The 22,771-nt window shown below is 41.6% G+C and overlaps 1 protein-coding gene across 4 annotated transcripts; it reads left to right on the top strand.

Moving 5' to 3' along the window:
• Positions 1-285: 285 nt before the first annotated feature.
• On the top strand, positions 286-22,550 carry septin5a (septin 5a). Of its 4 annotated transcripts, XM_082554801.1 has the most exons (12): positions 286-428; positions 575-588; positions 16,535-16,625; positions 16,936-17,022; positions 18,277-18,400; positions 18,513-18,647; positions 18,791-18,908; positions 19,064-19,165; positions 20,649-20,745; positions 20,864-20,999; positions 21,094-21,196; positions 21,431-22,550. In XM_082554801.1, exons 1-12 carry the CDS (start codon positions 383-385, stop codon positions 21,491-21,493), a joined length of 1,116 nt encoding a protein of 371 aa, XP_082410927.1. In that variant the 5' UTR covers positions 286-382; the 3' UTR covers positions 21,494-22,550. The 4 variants fall into 4 exon arrangements, with proteins under 4 accessions (XP_082410927.1, XP_082410928.1, XP_082410926.1 ...); XM_082554802.1 differs by lacking the exons at positions 286-428; positions 575-588 and adding an exon at positions 7,356-7,454; XM_082554800.1 differs by lacking the exons at positions 286-428; positions 575-588 and adding an exon at positions 13,734-14,197.
• The last annotated feature ends 221 nt before the right edge of the window (positions 22,551-22,771 follow it).

Below are 22,771 nucleotides of genomic sequence, written 5' to 3'. Positions count from 1 at the left end.
AATAAAACGTAAATAAAAGGTACAAAGGTTACAAAAAATATGAATGTTTCATTGAAGACACTAAAAACAAGGCAAACTTTTGTAGGTTCATCAGGTAAATATGTGTTCACGTGTTGGGTCCAGTGATTTCAAGCGTAAGTAAAATAGCTTTAATGCTCAGAGAGAAGTGAGGTTTACTTAATAACGGATGTTACTGAGGATTTGACACTCATAGCATCCTCCTGCTGTTTGGCTGAGTCTGTGAGGAGGAGGAGGAAGGAGTGGTTTTCATGTGTCGTGTCAGCTCGGCCCGCCCTCCTCCTGTCTGTCCGGGGGTTTGGAGGCGAGGGTCCGCTGTCTGTGAGCCGTCGCTTCGGTGAAATTCGGGAGGAGAACGGTGAACATGACGTCCAATATTAGATACAAAAGCCGGATCCCGGTAAAGACAGGTGAGCGTGCTTTCTCGCTTTTATTCGTCGGATTGAGTTTAAATGTGATCAGTGCAGTGATGTCTCCATGTTTCCGTCTCTCTGGGCGTCGCTCTGCATCCCTGCACCTGCAACCCCCTCTCATCCAATCCTATGATGGCTAACAGAGGACAGCACGGAGGTAGGAATCATCATTTATTGTATTCATTTGTGATATTTGTTGCGGTTGAGGATTTTTTACGATGCAATAGCTTTGGCACAGGGAGAGCTCGGCTCCAGCAGCATCACTAGTATTTGCTTCTCAGATCCCATGTTTTCGCTTTTTTTTCTCATGTGCGCGTCAGATTAATAATCGCACGATGCTCTGAGGGTAGCCGTGCCATCACAGGCTGAGCTGATCACCACACTGACAGGCGGAGAGGGGTGGGTAGAGTAATTTTTAGACGCATATGTAGAGCAGGCCAGCGCGACAAGAGGCGAGCAGCCAACGTGATGGTACCCAAAAGGCAGCATCCTTCCTCCTCATCCCCTCCTCCACGACTCTCTGCTGCCTCCACGTTTATTCTGGTTTTTCGGTCACTGAATCGGCCGATGGGCTGACCTAATTGTCAGCGTTGCGTCAGCAGGACTCGTGGATACAGTCGCCGCTGCTGAATGCCTTTAGTAAACCTTTACTGACCATTGTTCAGCTAAAAACAGCTGCCACATGAGCCTGCAGGGGAGGCCGGCTCTCTGATGACCCTCCTCCTCTTCTTCCTCTTTGAAGATAGTGTAAGGTGACAGTACAGGAGTAACTGCGTGGTTACACATGTGTGTGTGAGTAAAGCAGGAACCACATGCAGCAAAAAGACTAATTTATTTCTTATACAAAATTCAAGTATCCCATTGCAAGAAATGAACATTTGTGGAATTTTTTTTTTTTATTATTATCATTCGGTCTTTCGGGCATGAGTGTCATAGTTTCATCAGGGGAACTCTTATATGTTTTAATTTGTAACTGGAAAAACGACTTGAAGTATAAAATGATTACAATTTAAACTGTTAGAACGTGTTTCTGTGGGTACAACAGTCAGAGGAAAAAAGATGTCCTTAAAAAATTGTTACCTAAGTCCAGTTATGTCTGTATGTGCGGTCTGTGCTCAGAGCCCCTTAATAGGCTCTTGTTACTGGTTATGTGGCTCCGTCCCTGTTATTGAATTGATTTACTGTAATGAAACGTGTTACTGTTTAGATTTCTAGTCAAAGCTGAAACACCTCACTCAGAACAGCAACTTGAATTAGTAGTTTCAATAAAACCGAGCAATATAACATCATACGGGTGACAGTAAAGCAGATCGGGTTTATCTTATTACTGAGTTCCCCCTGAAACAAATGAAAATTTATGCTCAAGTAAGACTATTAGTTTTATTTTTGTTTTTATGTGTACTTTGACCCGGATTTGGAAGAATCAGTGAGGTCTTATATTTAAGGGTACAGGTATGCACAGCAATAACTCTCAGAGGGTTGTGTTTATCTGTCATCTCTCTGCTTTTGTAGAGCGTTTTGATGCCGTCTCACCGCATTTCAGTGCCAATTCCAGTAACAAATGTAAAATCAGTTTAAGTAACCCATATGTCAAAGACTTCACTCTCTAGATGAGAGCATGAACCTATATTTATTCACATTAAACTACTTTCCAGTGCAATTGGTATGCTTGTGGCGTAATAATTATGATGACTTGTCTGCATGATCACAGCAAATTGGAGAGTATTCAAACAAAACAGAACATGCCATTCTCCCAAGGATGGCAAAAAAATACTTCTTAAAGTATATCTGCATATTGTCTGAAGTATAGAATTTGTGTAAACGTGCTTGTTTACGTTCCACCACCTGAAACCAAAAACAGAGGTGGTTTCTATCTTCATTTTTACCTCTACCCCCTGTATACTCCACCCTCCTCAGTGCTGTAGAAAAATGCTGAACAGGTTGGAGTGGCTTTCTTCCAAAAATTCCCAATTGGATCCAGTTCAGTCGTTAAATTCATGGTGGTCACATGGTATTGGTACTGCAGATCCAGCACAGACTATGAGGAAAACCTGGATGAGGATGGTTTACGTTACGTGCATAAACAGTAAAAAAAAAAAAAAAGCCTCTTGATAAAAATATTCATTACTACAGTGTTTTTACACCTTGTGAGTTCTGCTTTTGGCTGTCACTTCACTCTCCACTCCCACACTCTGTGCTGACTTTGACCCTGATGAGAAAAATATCTCCTATTCTGGACCATTTATGCTGCGAAGGAGGAGGAAGAGGAGGGAGAGCTGGAAAGCACAGTAATCCTTCTCAGTATGACTGACTTAATGCTGAGATCATAACTGCAGAAACAGCCGTAACTGACAATCAATCTTAAAATCAATGTTTTTAGAAAACTCCCATCCGACTCTCGTGTTTCTCTTTCCACGTTCCCCTCATTAACGTTACCCTGAATGCTCACTTCCTTGGCTGTGATAGTGTGGAGACAAAAAATCAGTTTTCATGACTGCTCCAATATGAAGGAGTGGACGACGCCATCTGACCTACTCACAATCCTGTGTGGTGATTAGTCTGTGTGCGTGTGTGTGTGGGTGGGTGAGTGGGTAGGTGGATGGATATTCACTGAGCATTTTTTCATTAAAGATTAAAAGAAAAAAAAAATCCCAGTTTGACCAGCACTCGGCTGCATGATGTCACCCTGCTGGAGTGACACACAGATGATGTATCACTGATTTGAGCTCAAAAATGTGCTTTTGGATATCTAAAGTGTTTCTACAATAACATCAGCTAGTAAATCGGTCTCACCATGACCCTCACTAGTAGCTGTTCATTGTTCTGTTCATTAGACTGATTTTGATGTTTTGATGATTGCTTGTCCTGTTTTGCTTCTGTTCCTGGAAGTTTGCTGTTAATCAGTGAAGACATGCTGTCATGATGAGCCCCTTAGTAACTGTGGCTCAGGAGCAGCAGGGGAGAATAAGAGGGCGGTACATGCCACTGCTGCTGTATTCTGTATGGTCTGTGATTTGGTGTTGGGTGGTTGCTAGGCAACACGATGATAATGATGATGATCTATCATACATAACGAAAGTTTTGTGGATATAAAATGCATGTTTTTATCGTAAAAGTAGACTAGTTTCATGCTTTTATAACATGTTGTAAGTGCATATATGCTACAAAAAAGTAATTTTAGCCCACTTGTATCTGGTTGCTCAGGGCAGCATGATGAAGTCATGATACCTGACGTAAATAAGAATCTTCAAGGGCCAAAAATGTTCCTGTTTGCCAAGTTTGATTACTCAACTCCTGATTGTGCAGGATGAGTTTGCACACAGAGATTTTGTGTGTTGTAGCCTGTTAAGGGGTAATCTGCTGTGCAGCTGGAATTGCAGCCACTAGAGCACAGATTAGAAAATCAATCAGTCTGTTTGTCGGCTGTTTATCACCAGGAATGTTCAATCAATAGATTTTATTTCACTGTAACGGCAGCATCAAGTAGTGCAATAAACATCCATCCATCCTTTCTTTTCCACTTATCCTTGTCAGGTTTGTGGGGGGCTGGAGCCTATCCCTACTGTTTTAGGGCGAGAGGCAGGGTACACCCTGGACAGGCCGCCAGTCTGCCGCAGGGCTAGCACATAGAGACAGACAACCATTTGCATTCACATTTACGCCTATGGGCAATTTAGGGTTACCAATTAACCTATCCTCACTAACTGCATTTCTTTGGAATGTGGGAGGAAGCCGGAGTACCCGGAGAGAACCCACGCGAACATGGGGAGGACATGCAAACTCCACACAGAAAGACTCCAGCCTGACTCAAGACTTTCTTGCTGTGAGGCAACAGTGCCCACCACCATGCTGCCCCTACAATAAAGATATTAACTCGTAAATTTACAGAATTTCCTTAAGCCTTGCTCTACTGCCTTATCTGTTGCCTATATATAGGCGGGCAGGAGATGTGAGCAGTGAACAGATGTTAAGTCAGATGTGTCTGCATGAGTGTCACTTCACTTCAGGTACAATCTCACTTAATTCTCTCACCTGCTCTCTCTGTCTCTAAACATACACCCTCTCGCTGCCACAGATGGGACCCTCGCTGCTCCCACTGAGGACCAGCTGCAGAGCAGGAGCAGGCAGCTCAGAGAGGGGGGTCGACTTAAACGTGGAAATTTAAGCCTCCTGCAGCTCTTCAACAGATAAGAAAAGGAGGGAGCAGCTGATGCATGAAGCCTCGAGCTTCCATTAATCATATGGGCACAACATTTTCCCCTAAAAGAAACCATTTGACATGTAGGGAAACAGTCACTTGGTCAAAGGCTAGTGCAGCGATTCTCAAACTTTTTCTTACACACCAGCTTCAGAGGTAAAAGAAACAAACTTTGTGCCCCAAACTTTCCAGATTTTATCAGTCATTTGTCATAAAAAGGGATCCAGGATGAATTTTAGAAAAGTAGTCATTAAACAGAGCACCAGCCAGCAGGAGATCTGTGCACCACAAGCAGACTTTCAGGTCTTTGGTGGCTGACTGAAAGTCGGCTTTTCAGACTTTGGTGATTGATTTTCCGTCAGTTACCAAAGGCCTGAAAATCGAGATCCTGAAAGCAAAACAGAGTTACAAAAACTTTTTTGAAAGCAAATTTGCTGCAAAAAAATTGGGGTCTGCCTGGACATGTGTGAAAACCATAGCGGGGCTTCAAAATCCCCAGAGCAGCAGCCAGACCGTTTTAGACGATTTTAATTCAAACAGAGATTTTGCAAACTCCTTGAATATGTTGCATGCTTTAGTTCTTCTGATTTTTGCAAGGATATTTTGGAACTGAAACAGAAACTGAAAGACACTCAGCACTTTATCGTTGAACTCAGCGATGACCAAAAGGCCTTTCATACAGTTAATGTGAACAAAAGCCAGGGTCCTGATAATATTAGTGGCCGCCTAATTAAATGTTGTGCTAAAGAACTCAGACCTATATTTCAGGTTATTTTTAATGAATCGTTGCAAATACAACCTGTGCCCTCTCTTTGAAAAGAAGCTGTCCTGGTTCCTGTCCCGAAATCTAGTCGTCCAAAAGTTCTAAACGACTTCAGACCTTTTGCCCTCATCTCAGTCGTGATGAAAGTCTTTGGAAAAATCCCCAGAAAATGATTATGGAAGAAATTGAACATGGTGGAAAACCTGGTGAACTGGATTTTAGATTTTTTAACTGATAGGTCACAAAGAGTGAGAATAAATGGGGCTCTGTCTGACCCAGTGTGTCTTATAACCCTGATTATTCATACTCTATACAAACATGTGTCTGAGCAGATATGAAAACAGGGCCATCATTAAATACACAGATGACTCTGTTATTGTCAGCTTACTGAAAGAGGGTGAAACTAGCCACGATCCAGTCATTGATGATTGGTTTAGTGGTGTGACGAGTCTTATCTCTTTTATTAAGTCTGTTTTATCTTTTTGTTTAGTGGCACGGTTCAGTCAGACCTCTGTCACAGAGCCTTGTCTGTCAGGTTTAAATAGGTGTGTGTGTGTGTGTGTGTGTGTGTGTGTGTGTGTGTGTGTGTGTGTGTGTGTGTGTGTGTGTGTGTGTTTTATGAAGGGATGGCAAGTGCTATCATTTTTCTGCAAAGCAAACTTACCTGCAGGTATAAATAACGTAACCTTGACCTTGACTGAACTTAACTGCCACCGAAACCAACCCAGACCGCTAACGCTCACTAAAATATTTCGCATGCCAAGTATAGAAACGATTATACTGGTTTTACTTGTGTTAGGTGCCAAACTTTGTATTGCCTCAGACAAATTACAAACAGCTCAGAAAATAACTGTTCCCAGCTAATAAGTAGTTAAGCGCATAACACAGCTTAAACACGTTATGTAACAGTGCACATGCATCAGTTTAGAGCTGCTGAGGTTAATTTTAGACAGTGCCAATTTAAATGTTTTCTACAGTTTGTCTCATAAGCTAGCTGTAGCTCATGGCCATAGACTGTATATAAAAGATGGCATAAGCAGCAGTTCGCTTGGTGAAAACGCCTTGTTGAGGTCAATACGGAGGAAGTAGTAACTCAAACAACCACTTGCCACCACCAAGGCATACAGAAGAGCATCTCGCAGGCCTGTGATTCATGCAGGCTCACCAAAACTGGACAACAGAAGATTGGGATATTGCCTGTTCTTGATTTTTGCTGTGAATTTCGAATGGTGCGGTCAGAAATTGTCGTTAAAACCAAGTGCACGCTGGTGACCATGTTGTAATGGAGCTGGATATATTGTCTTGGCACACTTTGGGCTCCTAAGTAATAACTGATCATTATTTTTAGATTTATCACCACAGCCTACCTGAGTATTGTTGCTGACCACGTCATCTCCCTTTATGACGACAGTGCGCCCATCTTCTGATGGCTGTTGGCAGCACAAAGCTCAAATAATCTCAAACTGCCTTCTTAAACGTGACAACGATTTCACTGAACTCAAATGACCTCCATGTTAATCAGATCTCAGCCCACTAGAGAACTGAGGTCAGAATATGCAGAGCATCGATGCGCGATGCGATCAAGTCGTCAATGAGCAATGTTTCCAGCTCCAGAGTGAGTGTGTACACCATTATGTTTGATAACTGAGAATAATCTAGATCCTGAAAAACAGATCAGGCAGCCTGGGTGTGTTTCTGCTCCGGAAAGTTATTTTCTCTCTGTAACAGTTATTACCTGCGCTGTTGTTGTTCAGGTGTTTGAGGAGCTTATGCCCTGCAGTGAGTTCTCATGCACATACTTTCATTTTTCTCATGCCGCAAACACGCCTATACTGCCAGTGATCCATTAGCCTGTGTGCATGTGTGTGTGTTTGTGTGTGCAGTCAGTTTTTCTCTCTGATTTTTAGCTACAGCTCAGCCTCAGCTCATTTTTTGGACAGCTCAGTGAGTGCAAGCTGACCCAGATATCTTTGAGTCTTTGAGAGAAATCTTTTAAAGTATTCGGTCGACCTGGTTATGTTTGGGATTAACTTCTTTGGTAATGGGGATCAGGACTTTGGCAGTAAGAATATTTTGTAACCTTTCTTGAAACATCAAAAATATCTTAATTATACTGTCATGAACCACATGGAGTTAATGGAGTTATTCACTAGAGAAAACATTGAAATGATTTAATTCCATTTAAAGCATGAGGTGTTTTTGTGGTGGTGTAATTCCATTTTTTTCTGTACGTGAAAGATAATTTTTTATCTTGGAAAAATTTTAAAAAGGTCACAGCTCATTCATCTTTGTGGTTTTGCATCACATCATGTGATCATGATCATGCTGAGTTTGCTTGAGGATCTTAGTGACTCTTTGTGCTTTTCCAATGTGTCTGAGCACCTTGACACTTCCTCTTCGTGTTCACCTTGAAACTCCACTTTAGTGACATCAGTTAATCAGTTCCCCAAAACACAGCCTTTTGCAGCCTTTTGCAGCTCCCAGGGCTACAACTACTGATTTGGACTCAGCATTTTGGCCACAACTATGCTAGTTCATTGAAGCCAGGAGTTACCAAATGAAAGAGTGGGACACTCCCATAGCAAGGTGAACCCTTAAGCTAAATAAAAAAACAAACTAATAAAATACTGGAATTTCACTCACCAAAATGAAGCCCTGTCAGTATCCAGATGGATGACATATTAAAAAAAAATTCATCCTCATGGGGTCGTTATGAAGTTTTGGCCTCAACTATATTGAGGCCAAAACTGTCTCTTGCATCAGGCTGTAAACTTTTTTTTAAAGGGTTTACACTTCATTGCTTTTAAAGGTCGTAACTTTGTACACTGCCTGCATCTGACAACAGAGCACATCTGCAGGTAGATGGACCGTACCCAGCTGAACCATAACTTCAGTTTAATGCTGTAAAGTTGGACAGTCTAACACGGGAGTCTTCTGACTAAATTTAGGAGCCAACCTCAAGTGGCCACTGGAGGAACTGCAACTTTTAACAGTTTGACATTGACATTGCTGCCCCGGAAGTTGGATCCCACCTGTAACCTATAATTGGATATATTGTAATGCAGTCAGTCAGTTAATACGTAAAACAAGTAAATCAGCATTTTCTTCTCATCGTTAATAAAAGCAACACAATCTGATTCTTCTCACCCTTCTCAGCACACTTAGTCCCTAGGTGGTTCCACATAGCTTAAATGGGACAGTGTAATTTTTACCAGCTTTTCTCAAACATGTGGACGAGGTCTGTCGATGACTCTTTACAAAGAAATGAAATCCTGTAAGTGTATATTAGGATCAGTGCAACATGTTTGGCTAATTGGTGTGTTTTTAACGTCTGTATACATCTATGGTACAAAAAAAACATTTTCTTTGTTGGTTTGAGTTTTCATGGGATCTGTTGACAAAAAGAAAATTATAGAAGCATCAGAAGTTACTTAATTATAATGCACAGTTTCCAACATTCCTCAGCATGATTACTTACCAAATATGGTTATAGCCAAGTATCATTTGTCTTTGAATGAGCTGATGCTAAAACTAAAACTGGGCAACCACGGCCAAATGTCCTTGAAACATTTTTATCACTGCCTGAGCATTTACATGCTGTCAGATTAGCATGCTAAATAGCCGGGGGCATGCTGGCCTTTGCATCTCCACGGAGACAAAACAAAGGAGGGAGGGGGGTCCATCTTCATGTTGTTTTTTTGCACCCCTCTTCCTTTGTCTCACCCGCCCTCACCCCTCCTACTCCTCATCTTCCTCTTTGCCTCACTTTACTGGGCTACCATCCGGTTGGCAGGCAGTGCGCTAGAGGAAGCGTTCAGTGTTAATGGCTTGACAGTGTCAGCGGGATGGCTGGGAGCTGGAGAAGAGTGAACAGTAAAGGTCACAACTCTTCTCAGCTCCATCGCAGGCCGTCTGGCTGCTTTAAGCTGGAAGCACATGAATTAAAGCCGGGTTGTTACCACTACACAAGATCATGGCATGCTGTCAGATTCTTGAGCAAAAAGGGTGGAAAATAATTGGATACAGGCTCTCTCTTTCTCTAACAACTTAGGAAATCTGTTATATATTTTTACAATAATTTATGGTCAGTGCTTTGGTCCTTCCACCTTCAGTCTCCACTGAAAAGCATAAAGATTTTTGCTTTGGTTCACTTATCAGTGCATTTATAGATTAATTGGTCATAGGTGTGAATTCAAGTGTGAATAGTTACTTATCTCTCTGTGTGTGTTAGTCTTGTGAGAGGCTGGTGATCTGGCCAAGGTGTACCCCGCCTCCTGCCCCATGGTAGCTTGGATACGTCAGTGCAGAAGTGCTTCTAACCTGTAGTTTAGTTAATGGCCACCAGAGGGTGATTTGCAAAAAGACTTCTGGTGCTGTAGAAGTTTATGGGAAAATAGCTTTCAATGCTTTTCCTCTGTGACCTCAGTAAACAGTTTCCTTATGAGTTTATGGACTCAGTCGCTTCTTTCAGGTCAAAGTAAATAAAAGTTCTTATTTTGCAAAAAGGGTGCATTTCCAGGCATGCCAGTGGGTTTGTGTGTCGATCTTTTATACTCTCTGCTAAAGCCCTCTATAAACATTCTCTGTTTAAAAGTTTAGAATAACTTCTTGGTCTGAAAAGTGACATCTGTCCAGAAGAGGCTTAAATCTTTCATTTTTTCTGATAACCAACAGGGTGGCTTTTTGTTTCAAAAGAAGTCTATTGTACAGAAGTCAGTGAGGAAACCAGCCACTGCACCTCATGATCTGACCTCAGCAAATATTTTCCCAAGGATTTTATAGTTTCAAAACCTATTAAACATAATAAACCTTCTAAAGCTCTGTTTTTATAACTGGTTTTTGACCGCTGCATATCTGTTACTTCAAGGTATAAATAACGGTCCTACAGTATGTTCTGTACTACAGCCTTCATTTGCACACATATGCTGGATAATCATGATGTTGTAAAAAAACAAGCAGCTTGAACGTTGATGGTAGAAATCTCTGTTTCTGCAGTCTGAAAAAGTTTTCATGATGAATTTAGATTTTTAAAGTTTTCATCAGCAAAACTGTGTCTCATCAACTGTTGTTCCTCCTTCAGCCACATCCAGAGTGATGACATGCGATTTCATGTGTTTGTGTGACAGAGGAGATAACTGCTGTGAGCCTTTGAGAGTCACTTCCTTTAAAGACAACTTTGTATGACTGAGAGGAGGAAGTTGAGCGCTGCCTGATGAGCAAGTGGCTGATTTCTGGATCTCTGCCTAACAGGATCGTCCCACATATTGGCAAAGATACTGTTAGGCAGAGATCCAGAAATAATATTCTGACAGCCAAAAAGTTTCTTCTTCTTGTTAGTTAAAAAAAATAAACATAAACAGCAAAAATGCCAAATATTCTCAGGTTTGTGTTTTTAAACTGAAGATTCAAAAGATATTTCCCAGTTTTACCACTAAAACTGAAAAATTAGCAGAACATTCAATTTACAGACATCATCACTGCTTTTGGATTATCAAGGGTAAAATATTCATATATAATCATATTCATCAGCGCTTCCATAGGGACGATACACAGATGTCGATTTAACACTCTGAGGTCTAAGTCATCTTAGGCAATAACTCTATTTCGATCCAAAACAGTCTTTTTTTAATGATGTTAATGCTTTTTTAATTTTTTTCTTTATTACCTGGTTGTCAAGACTTGTTAGTGAGAATATCTGAGCATGCCGTCTCAAAATAAACGCTGGTATCTTTGACTCCAGTCATATTTTCAATACAAGTTCTGTTTTTTTTGCCTTTTAGATAAAGCCAATTCTGTGGTTTCAGAATGACTCTGTTTAATTTGTGAATCTGCTGTGTAATATTCAGTTAAAGTGTTTATTAGGCGTTACCCATGAAGTTCAAGTGGCAGCAAGGCATAAGATGAGCACATGAGAGAAAAGATTATACAAGACCTTTGACTTTACTCAGCAATCAATAAAGCAAGAAGTTTAAATGAATACTTTGTGAAGTGACATCAGCAGAGTCTGCATGTGTGTGTGTGTGTGTGTGTGTGTGTGTGTGTGTGTGTGTGTGTGTGTGTGTGTGTGTGTGTGAGAGAGAGAGAGACAGAGAGACAGAAAGGGACAGCTGGCCATTGAGAAAGACTGGGGGGCTGGGGCTGGCTATTGTAAGAGCATTTCAAGACATCTGTTCCTTTCTTTTATTCTGATTGGGCCTCCCTCTGCCCTACACACACACACACACGCACACACACACGCACACGCATTCTCTGTCTACAATGACCGTAAACTTTTCATCTGCCATTTGTGACGTTTCAATTTGCTTCCTCTCAGCTGAGAAAACTTACCAAGAAGCTGAAACCACTAACTTTTTGTCCCAGTTCAGTCCTCTGTCTCCCTCCTGTGGCGTGGAGCGAGGTGCTCACACGCCATACGTGGCGTCACTGCGAGACATTCCTTTTCAGGGGAAAAAAACAGTATTCTTCTTTAAAAACCCAGCTTCTGTTATTTCAAAGAGCATTTTAGCTCTGCTGCCCACGTCATGCACAAGTCGAACACACCCATCCCATCGTACGCTGACATACACACACCACAGTCACATCTGGAATCAATCGAGTCCAGCCTCTGCCATTAAATGTACCTCGTTTATCTCCACACACACAGAAATGCATACACACTTCTACAGTGCCCAGTGATTTCTTTACATCCTTCTTATTTCAGTCCAAACTGGCAGTTTGTAGCAGCAGCACATAAGTATGTGCATGTTCCCACTGAAAATCACACCGTGGGTATACAGCATAACAAAATTTATTCACTGACCTAAAAAATACACCTGAATTATTTAAAGTACGCAGCATGTGACAGTTTGGGGGGTTTGGGGGCCTTTCTTGATAAGAGATCAAAACTCTGATATCACTCGTGTGTGTGTGTGTGTGTGTGTGTGTGTGTGTGTGTGTGTGTGTGTGTGTGTGTGTGTGTGTGTGTGTGCGCGCGCGGGCGCGTGTACAGTAAATGTGAAGCCACTGCGAGAAGCTGGCTTGCTCACCTTAGCATAGAGGCAGATGATGAATCTGGTTATGTCTGCATTATATGTTTATGTGCTTTTACACGATGCACATGAACTTCAAACTACACCAACCTTCAGAGTTACCAGGGAATCTGCACTGATTGATTATAAAATGTGATTTTTGTAGAACGCAGCAGTTAAAAAGTGATTTAATTACAATGCTGCTGTTTGTTCTTCAGTCTGGAATAAAACCTTTAAATTCCTCTTTACAGAAGAAGACCTGCTCCTTATTGCACTGCCCTTTTGGTTATATCAGCATTTCAGCAGGTTTAAGGTCAGGAGTTGGACTTTCCCAAACATTAATTTCCTCTGATGTGCGGCAGTGTTTCCAGTGTTTTTGAATCTCTAATGCTTCTTTTAAGGTGCTTGAAAACACACACATAACCACTGCTAACTGCATTTAACCTTTTTGTTAATTTAAAGTCTTGTAGTTAAGTTACTGCTGTGCTACTTGCAAAATACAATTAAAAATATAAAAATACGCAAGATTCTTATCAAATTTCATTTCTTGTATTTGTTTTTTTCTGATAGAGCTGCTTCACTGTACTCTTTACTCAGCTGGCTCAGAGTAGCTGGAAGAAACGTGTAAAGACAGCCAAGGAAAAACACGCATGAAGGGTCTGGCAGGCCAGGCATCAAAATCACAGTGACTCCCTCATGGCAACATTGAATACTGGGTTTCCCCTCATTCATTTTTGGGTTGTGAATCCTTATAAGAATTTATGTTTAGCCTAACTTAACAAGTATTTTTTTTTTTGAAAGGTAGACTGCACATTTATGTGGTAAAACTTCCTCCTCATGACTCATCAGACCAGCAAGATATTCAAATACTGAGTGAATGATAGAAATATCAGTCACAAGTGTATTTTTTGGAGTGCTTTTATTTATTTTATTTATCTATCTAATTTTGCTGTAATCCCTGCACTTACATAAGAGTTTAAATGAAGAATATTTACTCGTTGTATTGGTCCTCTTCCGTCACCGTCTGTCACTGCAAACCTGCAGTAAAACACAGATGCCTCGGCTAATAGCAAAGGCAGCAGATACAGAGCTTTCACTTGACTGACAGGTGACTCGATCATCTGATTGTGTTACTCTGCAGGCCTGAACTCGCAGTTATCATTTGTTTGCACTGCAACTTTTGTCACTGCCATGCTCAAACACGTTCTTTTATTTTTCTTTATCTTACGATATAGTACACTTTCTCTCCCCTCTGTCTCTCTCTCTGCGAGCTGGTAGTCATTTCTCTCAGTGTAAGGATTTATTTTTGTACTGTTGGAGCTGGGGGAGGGAATACAGACCGAATGAATGAGTTTCTTTTAGACCTTCGTTCCTTCCATCCCTCCCTTGTTTCCTCCCTCAAATTGCCACTTCTCTCTTGCTCCCTCTCTCTCTCTTTCTCAGCGAGAATTCCTCCATACCTGTCTGAGCAGGGAGCGTAAGACCGCTGTAGGGCAGAAGAGAAAAAGAAATAAAGAAACAAAGGAGAAAAGAGAAGAAAGGGAGTCAAGAGGAGAGCAGGAGGAACACATTTAAAACTCATAAACAGGAGGGAAGTGTGTTAGAGACAGAGCTATCAAGGTCTAGAGCATTCAAATTTGCCTTTCCGCCTCCCTGCTGGGCTGTTTTTTAACTTTCTGAAACCAGCGGCTATTTTGGTCCGTCAGTGTTGGAGCGGTTTAGGATGGATGCCATCATGCTGCAAGAAAAACTGGTGGAACGGCTGCTGTGCCCACGAGTGAGAACTGCCAGACAGAAGGTAAAGAGTTGGATTTATGGTAAGAAATGTGTGAAGAAAAGCCAAAGACTGGGAAAAGAAATCAGACAGTTACGCGGATATTAAGAGAAAAAATAGCAGCAGATAGCTCGGGATGAGTTTAGAAATACCCCCACACCTGTAGACCCTGTTTCAGCATCTGTTTGCTGTTTTTGCTGCTTTCTGTGGATTTGTTTGAGTTCAGTTTCCATTTGCAATTTTTCTACATAGCGTCAGGTTTGCAGCTGAGATTACCCAATGATTTATGTGCAGCTTTCTCAGCAGTTCTCTCGGTCTTACACCTCTGGCTCTTTGGCAAGTGTCTTGTCTTATTGCGCAGCTTGTGGGTTTTCTTTTATGTGTGTGTGTGTGTGTGTGTGTGTGTGTGCGTGTTTTTATAAATGAGATCCTCACCCGAGGGGGGGGGGTTCGGAAATGCCTATGACAAGTTATGACAGCGTATGAGTACACTGACTGTGTGCTTGGCTCGTGTGTTTGCAGAGTAAAAAAGAGCTTTTCAGGTCCTTTGAATGCAGCTTCTGTCCGTGCGTGAATGCTCTCCGCGGGCCTCGAGTGTGTATTTATGTCCACACATGTCAGTGTGTCGTACTGTGGTGTAAAGATGACGTTCAGATGCAGCGGGATACTGGAGTTACTGCTGTGCGTTACAGCGAGAGCCTGGTAGCCCGTGGCTCTCTTTGTGTTTAGTGGAAACTCTGAGATGCTGGTTATTCTCAGCTGCACGTGTTTTTTCTGTGCAGTTGTAGATTTTCTGTATTACAGACCTCGTCCGTCTGTTGTGGTGATTTTATTGCCTCTGCCAGATCCATTTGGTCTTCACATTACACTCCCTCAGCGCTCTCTTACAGTTGTTTGGTTTCTGCCTCTGTTTTTGACCTTTTGCTTTTCGCTGTTTTATTGTAGGCCTGAAGCTCAACTTAACTTGTGAATTATTCGGTTAGTCAAATAATAGAAAGTCAGTTGGTGATTTTTTGGATTAGTTCAATTATTTAAACTGTTTTTCAAATAAAATATTTCTTGTAAAACTCTGGGCAGCCTACATATTGCAGCTGCAGGAGCAGCTTGGCCATGAAGCTCCTGGTACACAGTTTCTGTGCTGATGTTAATGCCAGAGGAGGCCGAGTTGCTGTGGCTCCTAAACAATTTTACTTTGCAATAAAATTCCACAATCAGCTGTAAGTCTATGAGGGAAGAAGTGTCACAAACTGACCTCCTGTTATAGCGCCATGCTGGAATTCAGTTTGGTCTTTAGAGCGACCCATTCTTTCACATACATGTTTGTCAAGGCAATCCATGTGGCTAAGGTCCTTGATTTTATACACCTGTGAAAAGGGATTAAAAACACTTGAATTCAAAGGTTTTCACGGCTGTTTCTAACAATACTTTTGGCTCCTTCCTTATTACCAAAGGAATCGCCACACATAATGAATCCTCATATTTGATTTGGCACAGATTTTTCACCAGATCCTCTTCCTGACACAACCCCCACATTTATCTCGGCTTGGGTTCGGCACCAGCTCGTGACCCCTGCACCTGGGTTTGTGTCTTCCGCCTGGTCTCGAACCAGGATCTTTCACATGTAAGGCGAATGTGTTAATCACTACACATCATGCACATCGCTTTACTGGAGCTAATTTTAAATGTTGTATTTACCGCTGGGTAACTGATGAAGCCCCTTAAGCCATATTGGCTTACACATGACAGTGTGTTATAAAAAGACACAGAATAACCCAAGCAGCAACTTCACTGATAAAATAACTCATATATTACTGTTTATAAGTCCATGGCTGAGAGGAACCCAACATATAAGATGCACGCAAAGCTGCACCAGCTTTCAGGAATTACTCAAACTTGAAATAATTGCTTACAAATCTGAACACAAATATGGGATCCTGAGAAAAAGCAAACCAAACAGGGAGAAAGAGCAGCCATACACTGGGTAAACTAACGGTACTAAACTAAAAAAATAATACCAAAATTAAGACGAAGAAGAATTAAGCTTAGTGGATTTAGATTATCCTGATTGCGACACAAAATGGGAATTTTGGGAAATTAAACAAGCATTTGTTTTTTATACTTTTACATGACCAAGCAGATAAATAATTTATCAAGACAATAATTATTTTCACGACCGATGAATCTGCCAAGAATTTTTCCTACATTGCAGAAACACATCTGTGTTTCATCTCTGGGCTGATGATGAGACTTACAGCTCAGATACCGGCAGATGTCACAACACACCTGACAGCTGCCGTATGATGAGATAAAGTGCAACATAAACACACTGAACACCTCTGTCTCCTTTTCTTTGTGTTCCAGGAGAAACAGTATGTGGGCTTTGCAACTCTGCCTAACCAGGTCCACAGGAAGTCTGTGAAGAAAGGCTTCGACTTCACGCTGATGGTGGCAGGTGCGTTTCAAGCTGAATCTTGCCTATTTACACTCAGCTGCCTATTTAATAGGCACACTAAACTAAAACCAATTTAGGCATATAATAAATTCCCATGGACCAGTTTTTGTTTGAGTTGTTTTTAGAGCCATTTAGCTGTTTCTAATATTTTGCCTATCCTCATTGATAAAGTCATCATGGCAGATGGATTTATTGCAGCACTACATTAGTAAATTGGCAGCTGAGTTTATTTTATTAATATCTCATAATTAAATATACACACAGGATAACTATCTGTGTGTCTGTGCGTGTGTTTGTGTTTGACCTGCAGGAGAGTCCGGTATGGGAAAATCCACTCTTGTTAACAGCCTGTTCCTCACAGACCTCTACAAAGACAGGAAGCTACTGAACGCTGAGGGTGAGTCCTTGGTCTCTTTATTATCTCTGCGCAGCAGTCATAATGAATCCACTGCTTGCTGAATACTTAATGCAACTTCACAAAGCCCCACCTTTAATTCCCCATGTGTGTTAATTTCTTTTAATTAATCTTAGTTTTTTTTATTGGGTGCAACAACAACATATGAATGTGACAGACTTAACTTTTGGTGACATCTGTCACAAAATATAGAGACCACGTTTCCCAGTCAAATGTTCAATTCAATTCAATTCAATTCAATTTTCTTTATATAGCGCCAAATCACAACAAAAGTCACCTCAAGGCGCTTTTGTTGTCATTGATATGTGTGGATAGATAAAAAAAATAAATCAAAAGCTAAAGAACAACAAGTTCAAACAAATCCAAACGACCTGAACGAGAGAGAATGATTGCTAAGGTCGTTTCCCTGATCCAAGAAGCCACCAAAACCTGGACGTAGCTATAGAGGCTGAGGGACCATAACACAACCCCAGCAGACGGTGGAAAGTGAGGTAGCATTAACCAACCAGATGGAGTAGTTTAGAAATAAATAAAACACAAAGCGATCTCTAGATGAAGCCTACAAGCTGTTCTACTTAACAGCGGCCAAAGAAATAAAGTCCTAAGCTTGCTGGCCTGCCTCTTCAACATAAAACTATAGTAGTGAGTAGCACCCCTAAACGTAGTGTGTCTAACAAAGTGTTTAAATGTGTCAACAATTACTTGCTCTCCCTGTCTCAGATGGACTCACACAGGTCAGTTACATTACTCACGCTTAGCAGCCATCAGTCAGCAGACCACAAACTCTGGGTACTCTAAGTTATATACAAGCGTCCCAGTGATGAGTAACCTCTCCCTAATCTAATGCCAGCAGGACAAACTTCACACAAGGGAACACAGCTGAATGAGTGCCAGCTGTTTTAATAGCACCCCAATTATAAGGGTACTCGTGCTCATGCCCATCGTTCCATTTTTGGCTGATTCAGTCTGCTTCGAAAGTGTCCGTGGGCAAAATACTGAACCACCAGTTGCTCTGGATGTGTTCATTGGAGTGTGAATGTTAGTAAGAAAGCATTTACACATAGAAAAATGTGCTTGTGTGAATTTGTGTGTGTGAATGAGACATGTTGTGTAAAGTACTTTAAGTGCTAAAGTATAGTATTTATAGTATTTAATGAGTTGTTGATCGGCTCTCGTACACTTTCACTGACCTCCCACTTCACTTGTCTTCTCCTCCTCATTGCTGTCACGTTGCAGAACGCATTAATCAAACTGTGGAGATCATCAAACACACCGTGGACATCGAGGAAAAAGGAGTGAAGCTTAAGCTGACAATTGTGGACACACCAGGGTTTGGAGATGCTGTGAACAACAATGAATGGTAAACATAAGACTCTCGCTGATCTGCTTGTGTCTGATTCAGACTGCTCGACTGAATTCCCGGGACCTCGCAAGAGCAGCTAATGTGGTCTGTGGTGTCTTTTTTGTCCCAGCTGGAAGCCGATCACAGACTACATAGATCAGCAGTTCGAGCAATATTTCAGGGATGAGAGCGGGTTGAACAGAAAGAACATCCAGGATAACAGAGTCCACTGCTGCCTCTACTTCATCCCTCCATTTGGGCATGGGTAATAACACACACACACACACACACACACACACACACACACACACACACACACACACACACACACACACACAGGTGTACACAAAGAAGTCATGATTAAAGCCACAATTTTGAGTCTCCTGCTCTTTCGTTATCCTTGCTCAGGCTTCGTCCGGTGGACGTTGAGTTTATGAAGGCTCTACATGAAAAAGTGAACATTATTCCACTCATCGCAAAAGCCGACTGCCTCACGCCCAACGAGATAAAAAAGCTTAAAGACAGAGTGAGTCAAGGAGCTCTGCAGCAAAATCAAGATGTTTGCTTTGCAGGCTGGTGAATGAAATATGATCTCTCTCTCTCGTGTGTGTGTGTGTGTGTGTGTGTGTGTGTGTGTGTGTGTGTGTGTGTGTGTGTGTGTGTGTGTGTGTGTGTGTGTAGATAAGAGAGGAAATAGACAAGTTTGGGATCAAAGTGTACCAGTTCCCTGAATGCGACTCTGACGAGGATGAGGAGTTTAAACAGCTGGACAAAGAGCTGAAGGTGAGTCTGGGGACTCACATATGGCTATCATCCATGCAGAGTGGAGCAGACCACCAGGCTCATACACCAGCAGTGGTTTCAGTGAATAGTGTAGAAAGTTAACCTTTTATTGAATTATTACCTCTATTTGAACTTTATAGTATAAAACAAACATGAGGTCTTTCCAGATCTGTCAACACACTGTCACAGTCTTCCTTAATACATGGATTATGCTCAGTTAGCATTTGGTATGTCACTTTCTCAGGTCAGGTGTGGAAAACTAAACAAACTTCTTGTTCTCTGGAAGATTATTTAATCCAGTTAAAAACTCTGGAAAATAACTCGAAGGTATTTGCCTCTAAATCTTGGACCTCCATTGCATTCAGTGGAAGTGAATGGAGTTTTGTTTTTCCTCCTTAAAGCAGCTAAAAGGCTAAGCTGCATCAGAATGTATATCTCAGCTCCTCTGGATAATCTGCACTTGTTAAGCTGGCAGGTTGGAAGTGCTTGTGAAAGCTGCTCACAGCAATGTTTTGTGCCTTTGTTTTTAATGAACTGTAACCATTAAAAGAGGTCGTATTAAATGATTCAAACAAGGACACAGGAGCACATTTCAGCATGATGGAAAGTGATAAAAGCATTTTTGTGAAGAAAATGGAGATGGATCTAGAGATGCTGCCAGACGTTGAAGTGGGTGTGATAGTTGGATGGCGTTTTGGAAAGCTGAGCAAAACCTGTGATACAGAGAAGCCTTCAGCTGGCAGAAAGTATCTGAACTAAATGATATATATGGTGTATGGATAAAGTTCAAAGACAAATTTATTAAAAGGACCTTTCTTCTCCTTTCTTCCACCATGTTGTAATATGGTTCAAAGTTCAGTCTTAAACAACCCATTTTAGCTCCCTTACCTTTAAGACCATCCTCCCGTTAAGCCAGCTTATCTCTGATTGGCTGCCCCTCACAAGCACATGTTTAATACACACGTTTACAGCTTGAAATATCCTCTATTACTGACATAATACACAGCCAAGAGTAGAAAAAACATCTGAAACAGGGTGTTTTAAGGAGTCTGAAGCTTGGATTACTTGCACATATACTAAATGAAAATAAGGAAAAACACACCTAATCTCCTTTAAAATGTGAGTTCATTAACCTAAATGTACCTGCATGGCTTAATGGCATGAGGCCCAAGTGTGTTTCTGTGGAATTTTGGGCTCCTAACCATTTACTGTCCTTTTAAATGAAAGTACAGCAGCGGCTCAGGGGAGATAGATGCGGGCTTGGAGCATGAACGCACCGATCAGCTGAGAAAGTCAGTGGAGAGAAAATAAACAGCTAACAGTCTTTTACCTGTCTCAACAAATAAAGTCACAGTTGTCTTGAGCAGCTCAGGGGTCTTTTGTGAGCGTGTATAACTGCCAGTGTGTACCAGCATGCTCAGACAGCTTTCTCGGAGCAGAGAGGGGTTGAAATAACAACCTTTCCTCGCGTCTCCTTCTGCAGGAGTGCACCCCGTTCGCTGTGATTGGCAGTAACACAGTGGTGGAAGCTCGTGGACAAAGAGTGAGGGGAAGGCTGTACCCCTGGGGGATCGTCGAAGGTATGCACACTCGAATATTCCACGTCTGTTCAGCTTTATTCAGCCTGAATGTAAATTGAAATAGTTTGCATGTCTTGACTGGATTAATAAAGTTAATGATGCGTATTTCTTTGCGCAGTGGAAAACCAATCGCACTGTGACTTTGTGAAACTGAGGAACATGCTGATTCGTTCCCACATGCACGACCTCAAAGACGTAACCTGCGACGTCCACTATGAAAACTACAGAGCGCAGTGCATACAGGAGATGACCAGGTACGTGAGGAATGAAAGCGTGAGCACGTGCAAACGTGTAGCAAACAACTTCAATAGATGCTGATGTTTTCTCTCCATTTTCTTCATCTCTCAGTAAACTGGCTCAGGACAACCGTATGGAGAGCCCGATCCCCATCCTACCGCTGTCCACTCCAGATGTGGACACTGAGAAACTGATCAAAATGAAAGATGAGGAGGTACCAAGCAACTTTTGTTGTTGTTTTTTTAAAAAAAAGAAAGATTAAACACAAACTGTTATGACTTGTAATTGAATATATGTGCGCCATAATAAGATTTAACATGTTACAATTTTGTTGGATTCTGTTGAGGATGTGAAAATGTCTGCTGCGTAAAACGACACACAAAGAACCAAAGTGCCAGCAAAATATTTAAAATGACAGTTTTTAATCTGCTCTCCTCTCTGTCTCCAGCTGAAGAGGATGCAGGAGATGCTGAACAAGATGCAGCAGCAGATGCACGACAAAGAGCAGTGATGTGCCGCAGCGCCACCTGCTGCTTATCTCCCTAACGACAGTGAGACCTCCAGACTTTGAACATGGTTATCAAGCGTTAGTGGCAACTCTGGCTGTACATTAATCTTCAGTTTGGTGCTTTTGTATAGTTTGTTTGCCTGGAGGGTGTTTTTTTTTCCTCTGAAACTATCCAATCTCCCACTTTGAGCCCCTCGCTGTGGTCCTAACATATAAGATATAAACACATAATTTAATAATCAGTGTATCTAATTTATAAATGCAGTGCTAAACTTTTTGGATTTAATGTCAGGGTGTTTGCTGCGACATATTTTGTAATGAAACGTAGGTTCTTGGTGATGTTTAGATTTTTGAACATGGATATTGTTTTTTATTATGCGCTGGTGTGTTTCGGTGTGTGAATGATCATTACATTTTCTTTAATATTACCTTTAATATTACCAGGTATCCATCCATAAAACTCCTTTAAAAGGTACCACAGTGAATTTACGTCTACTAAAATCTGATTTTAGCTCTTCTTCATTTACTCAAAAATACATTTGTTTGGCATTTATTTGCATACGGCCGGTGAAAATCTTCTGCTCCTCTTCCAGCATTTTGTTAATGTGCCGAATGAGCTGAAAATGCTCTTCTTGCCGGTGGCTACAATGAATGGCGAGCCTCTGAGATAACGAGAGTCTGTGCAGTGCAGGGTGCATGTGCAAGCATGTTGTCATTACTCATATCCGCTAAATGCTGCTGTGGGCCTATTTTTACCGCTTTTTAGCCGATGCCCTGTTGTTGAATTTGATGGATCGTGGCCTACAGGATGCTTTGTTACCACTACAGGATCAGTAACGAGGAGCCACTACTTTGTGTTTCTGTTTAAATATCTCTTCTTGGAAGTGAATTATGCCACCAAAGTTGTGTGTCCACAGTATGACAGAGCGTGTGTGTAGGTGTGTGTGTGTGTGTGTAGTCTCTGATACTGATGAGCTGTACATATTTTTGCCTGAAGGCTGTGAGCTCAGTCTGTGTCCCATTTACAAAGGTGTGACAAATAAACCCCAGTTTGTCGTCAGTCTGGCCTCGCCGCTTCAGTGTTGTTTTTTAGGAGACTCGCACGATATCCTCATTCACGCCCTCACGTCAGAGTCCGAGCAGCAGTACTCAGAGCTGAAGCTGCTGCAAGGACTTGATCTGCTGATTCATATTTATCTCCTGCAGCCATTCTTCCTCTGCACTGCGCACGGCATCTTCTTCCTGCTGGGCAGCCCAGAAATACACAAGCAGATATGGGAG

Source organism: Aulonocara stuartgranti (genome assembly GCF_965226115.1).
Source record: "Aulonocara stuartgranti genome assembly, chromosome: 12".
In the NCBI taxonomy this organism is placed as follows: Eukaryota; Metazoa; Chordata; class Actinopteri; order Cichliformes; family Cichlidae; genus Aulonocara; species Aulonocara stuartgranti.
This window is presented reverse-complemented; position numbering and strand designations above follow the sequence as displayed.

Coding starts and splice junctions, on each gene's coding strand:
- septin5a (XM_082554800.1), top strand. CDS start 14,123: ATGGATGCCATCATGCTGCAAGAAAAACTGGTGGAACGGCTGCTGTGC. Junction 21,000..21,093: donor TGCATACAGGAGATGACCAG/GTACGTGAGGAA, acceptor TTCATCTCTCAG/TAAACTGGCTCAGGACAACC. Junction 21,197..21,430: donor TCAAAATGAAAGATGAGGAG/GTACCAAGCAAC, acceptor CTCTGTCTCCAG/CTGAAGAGGATGCAGGAGAT.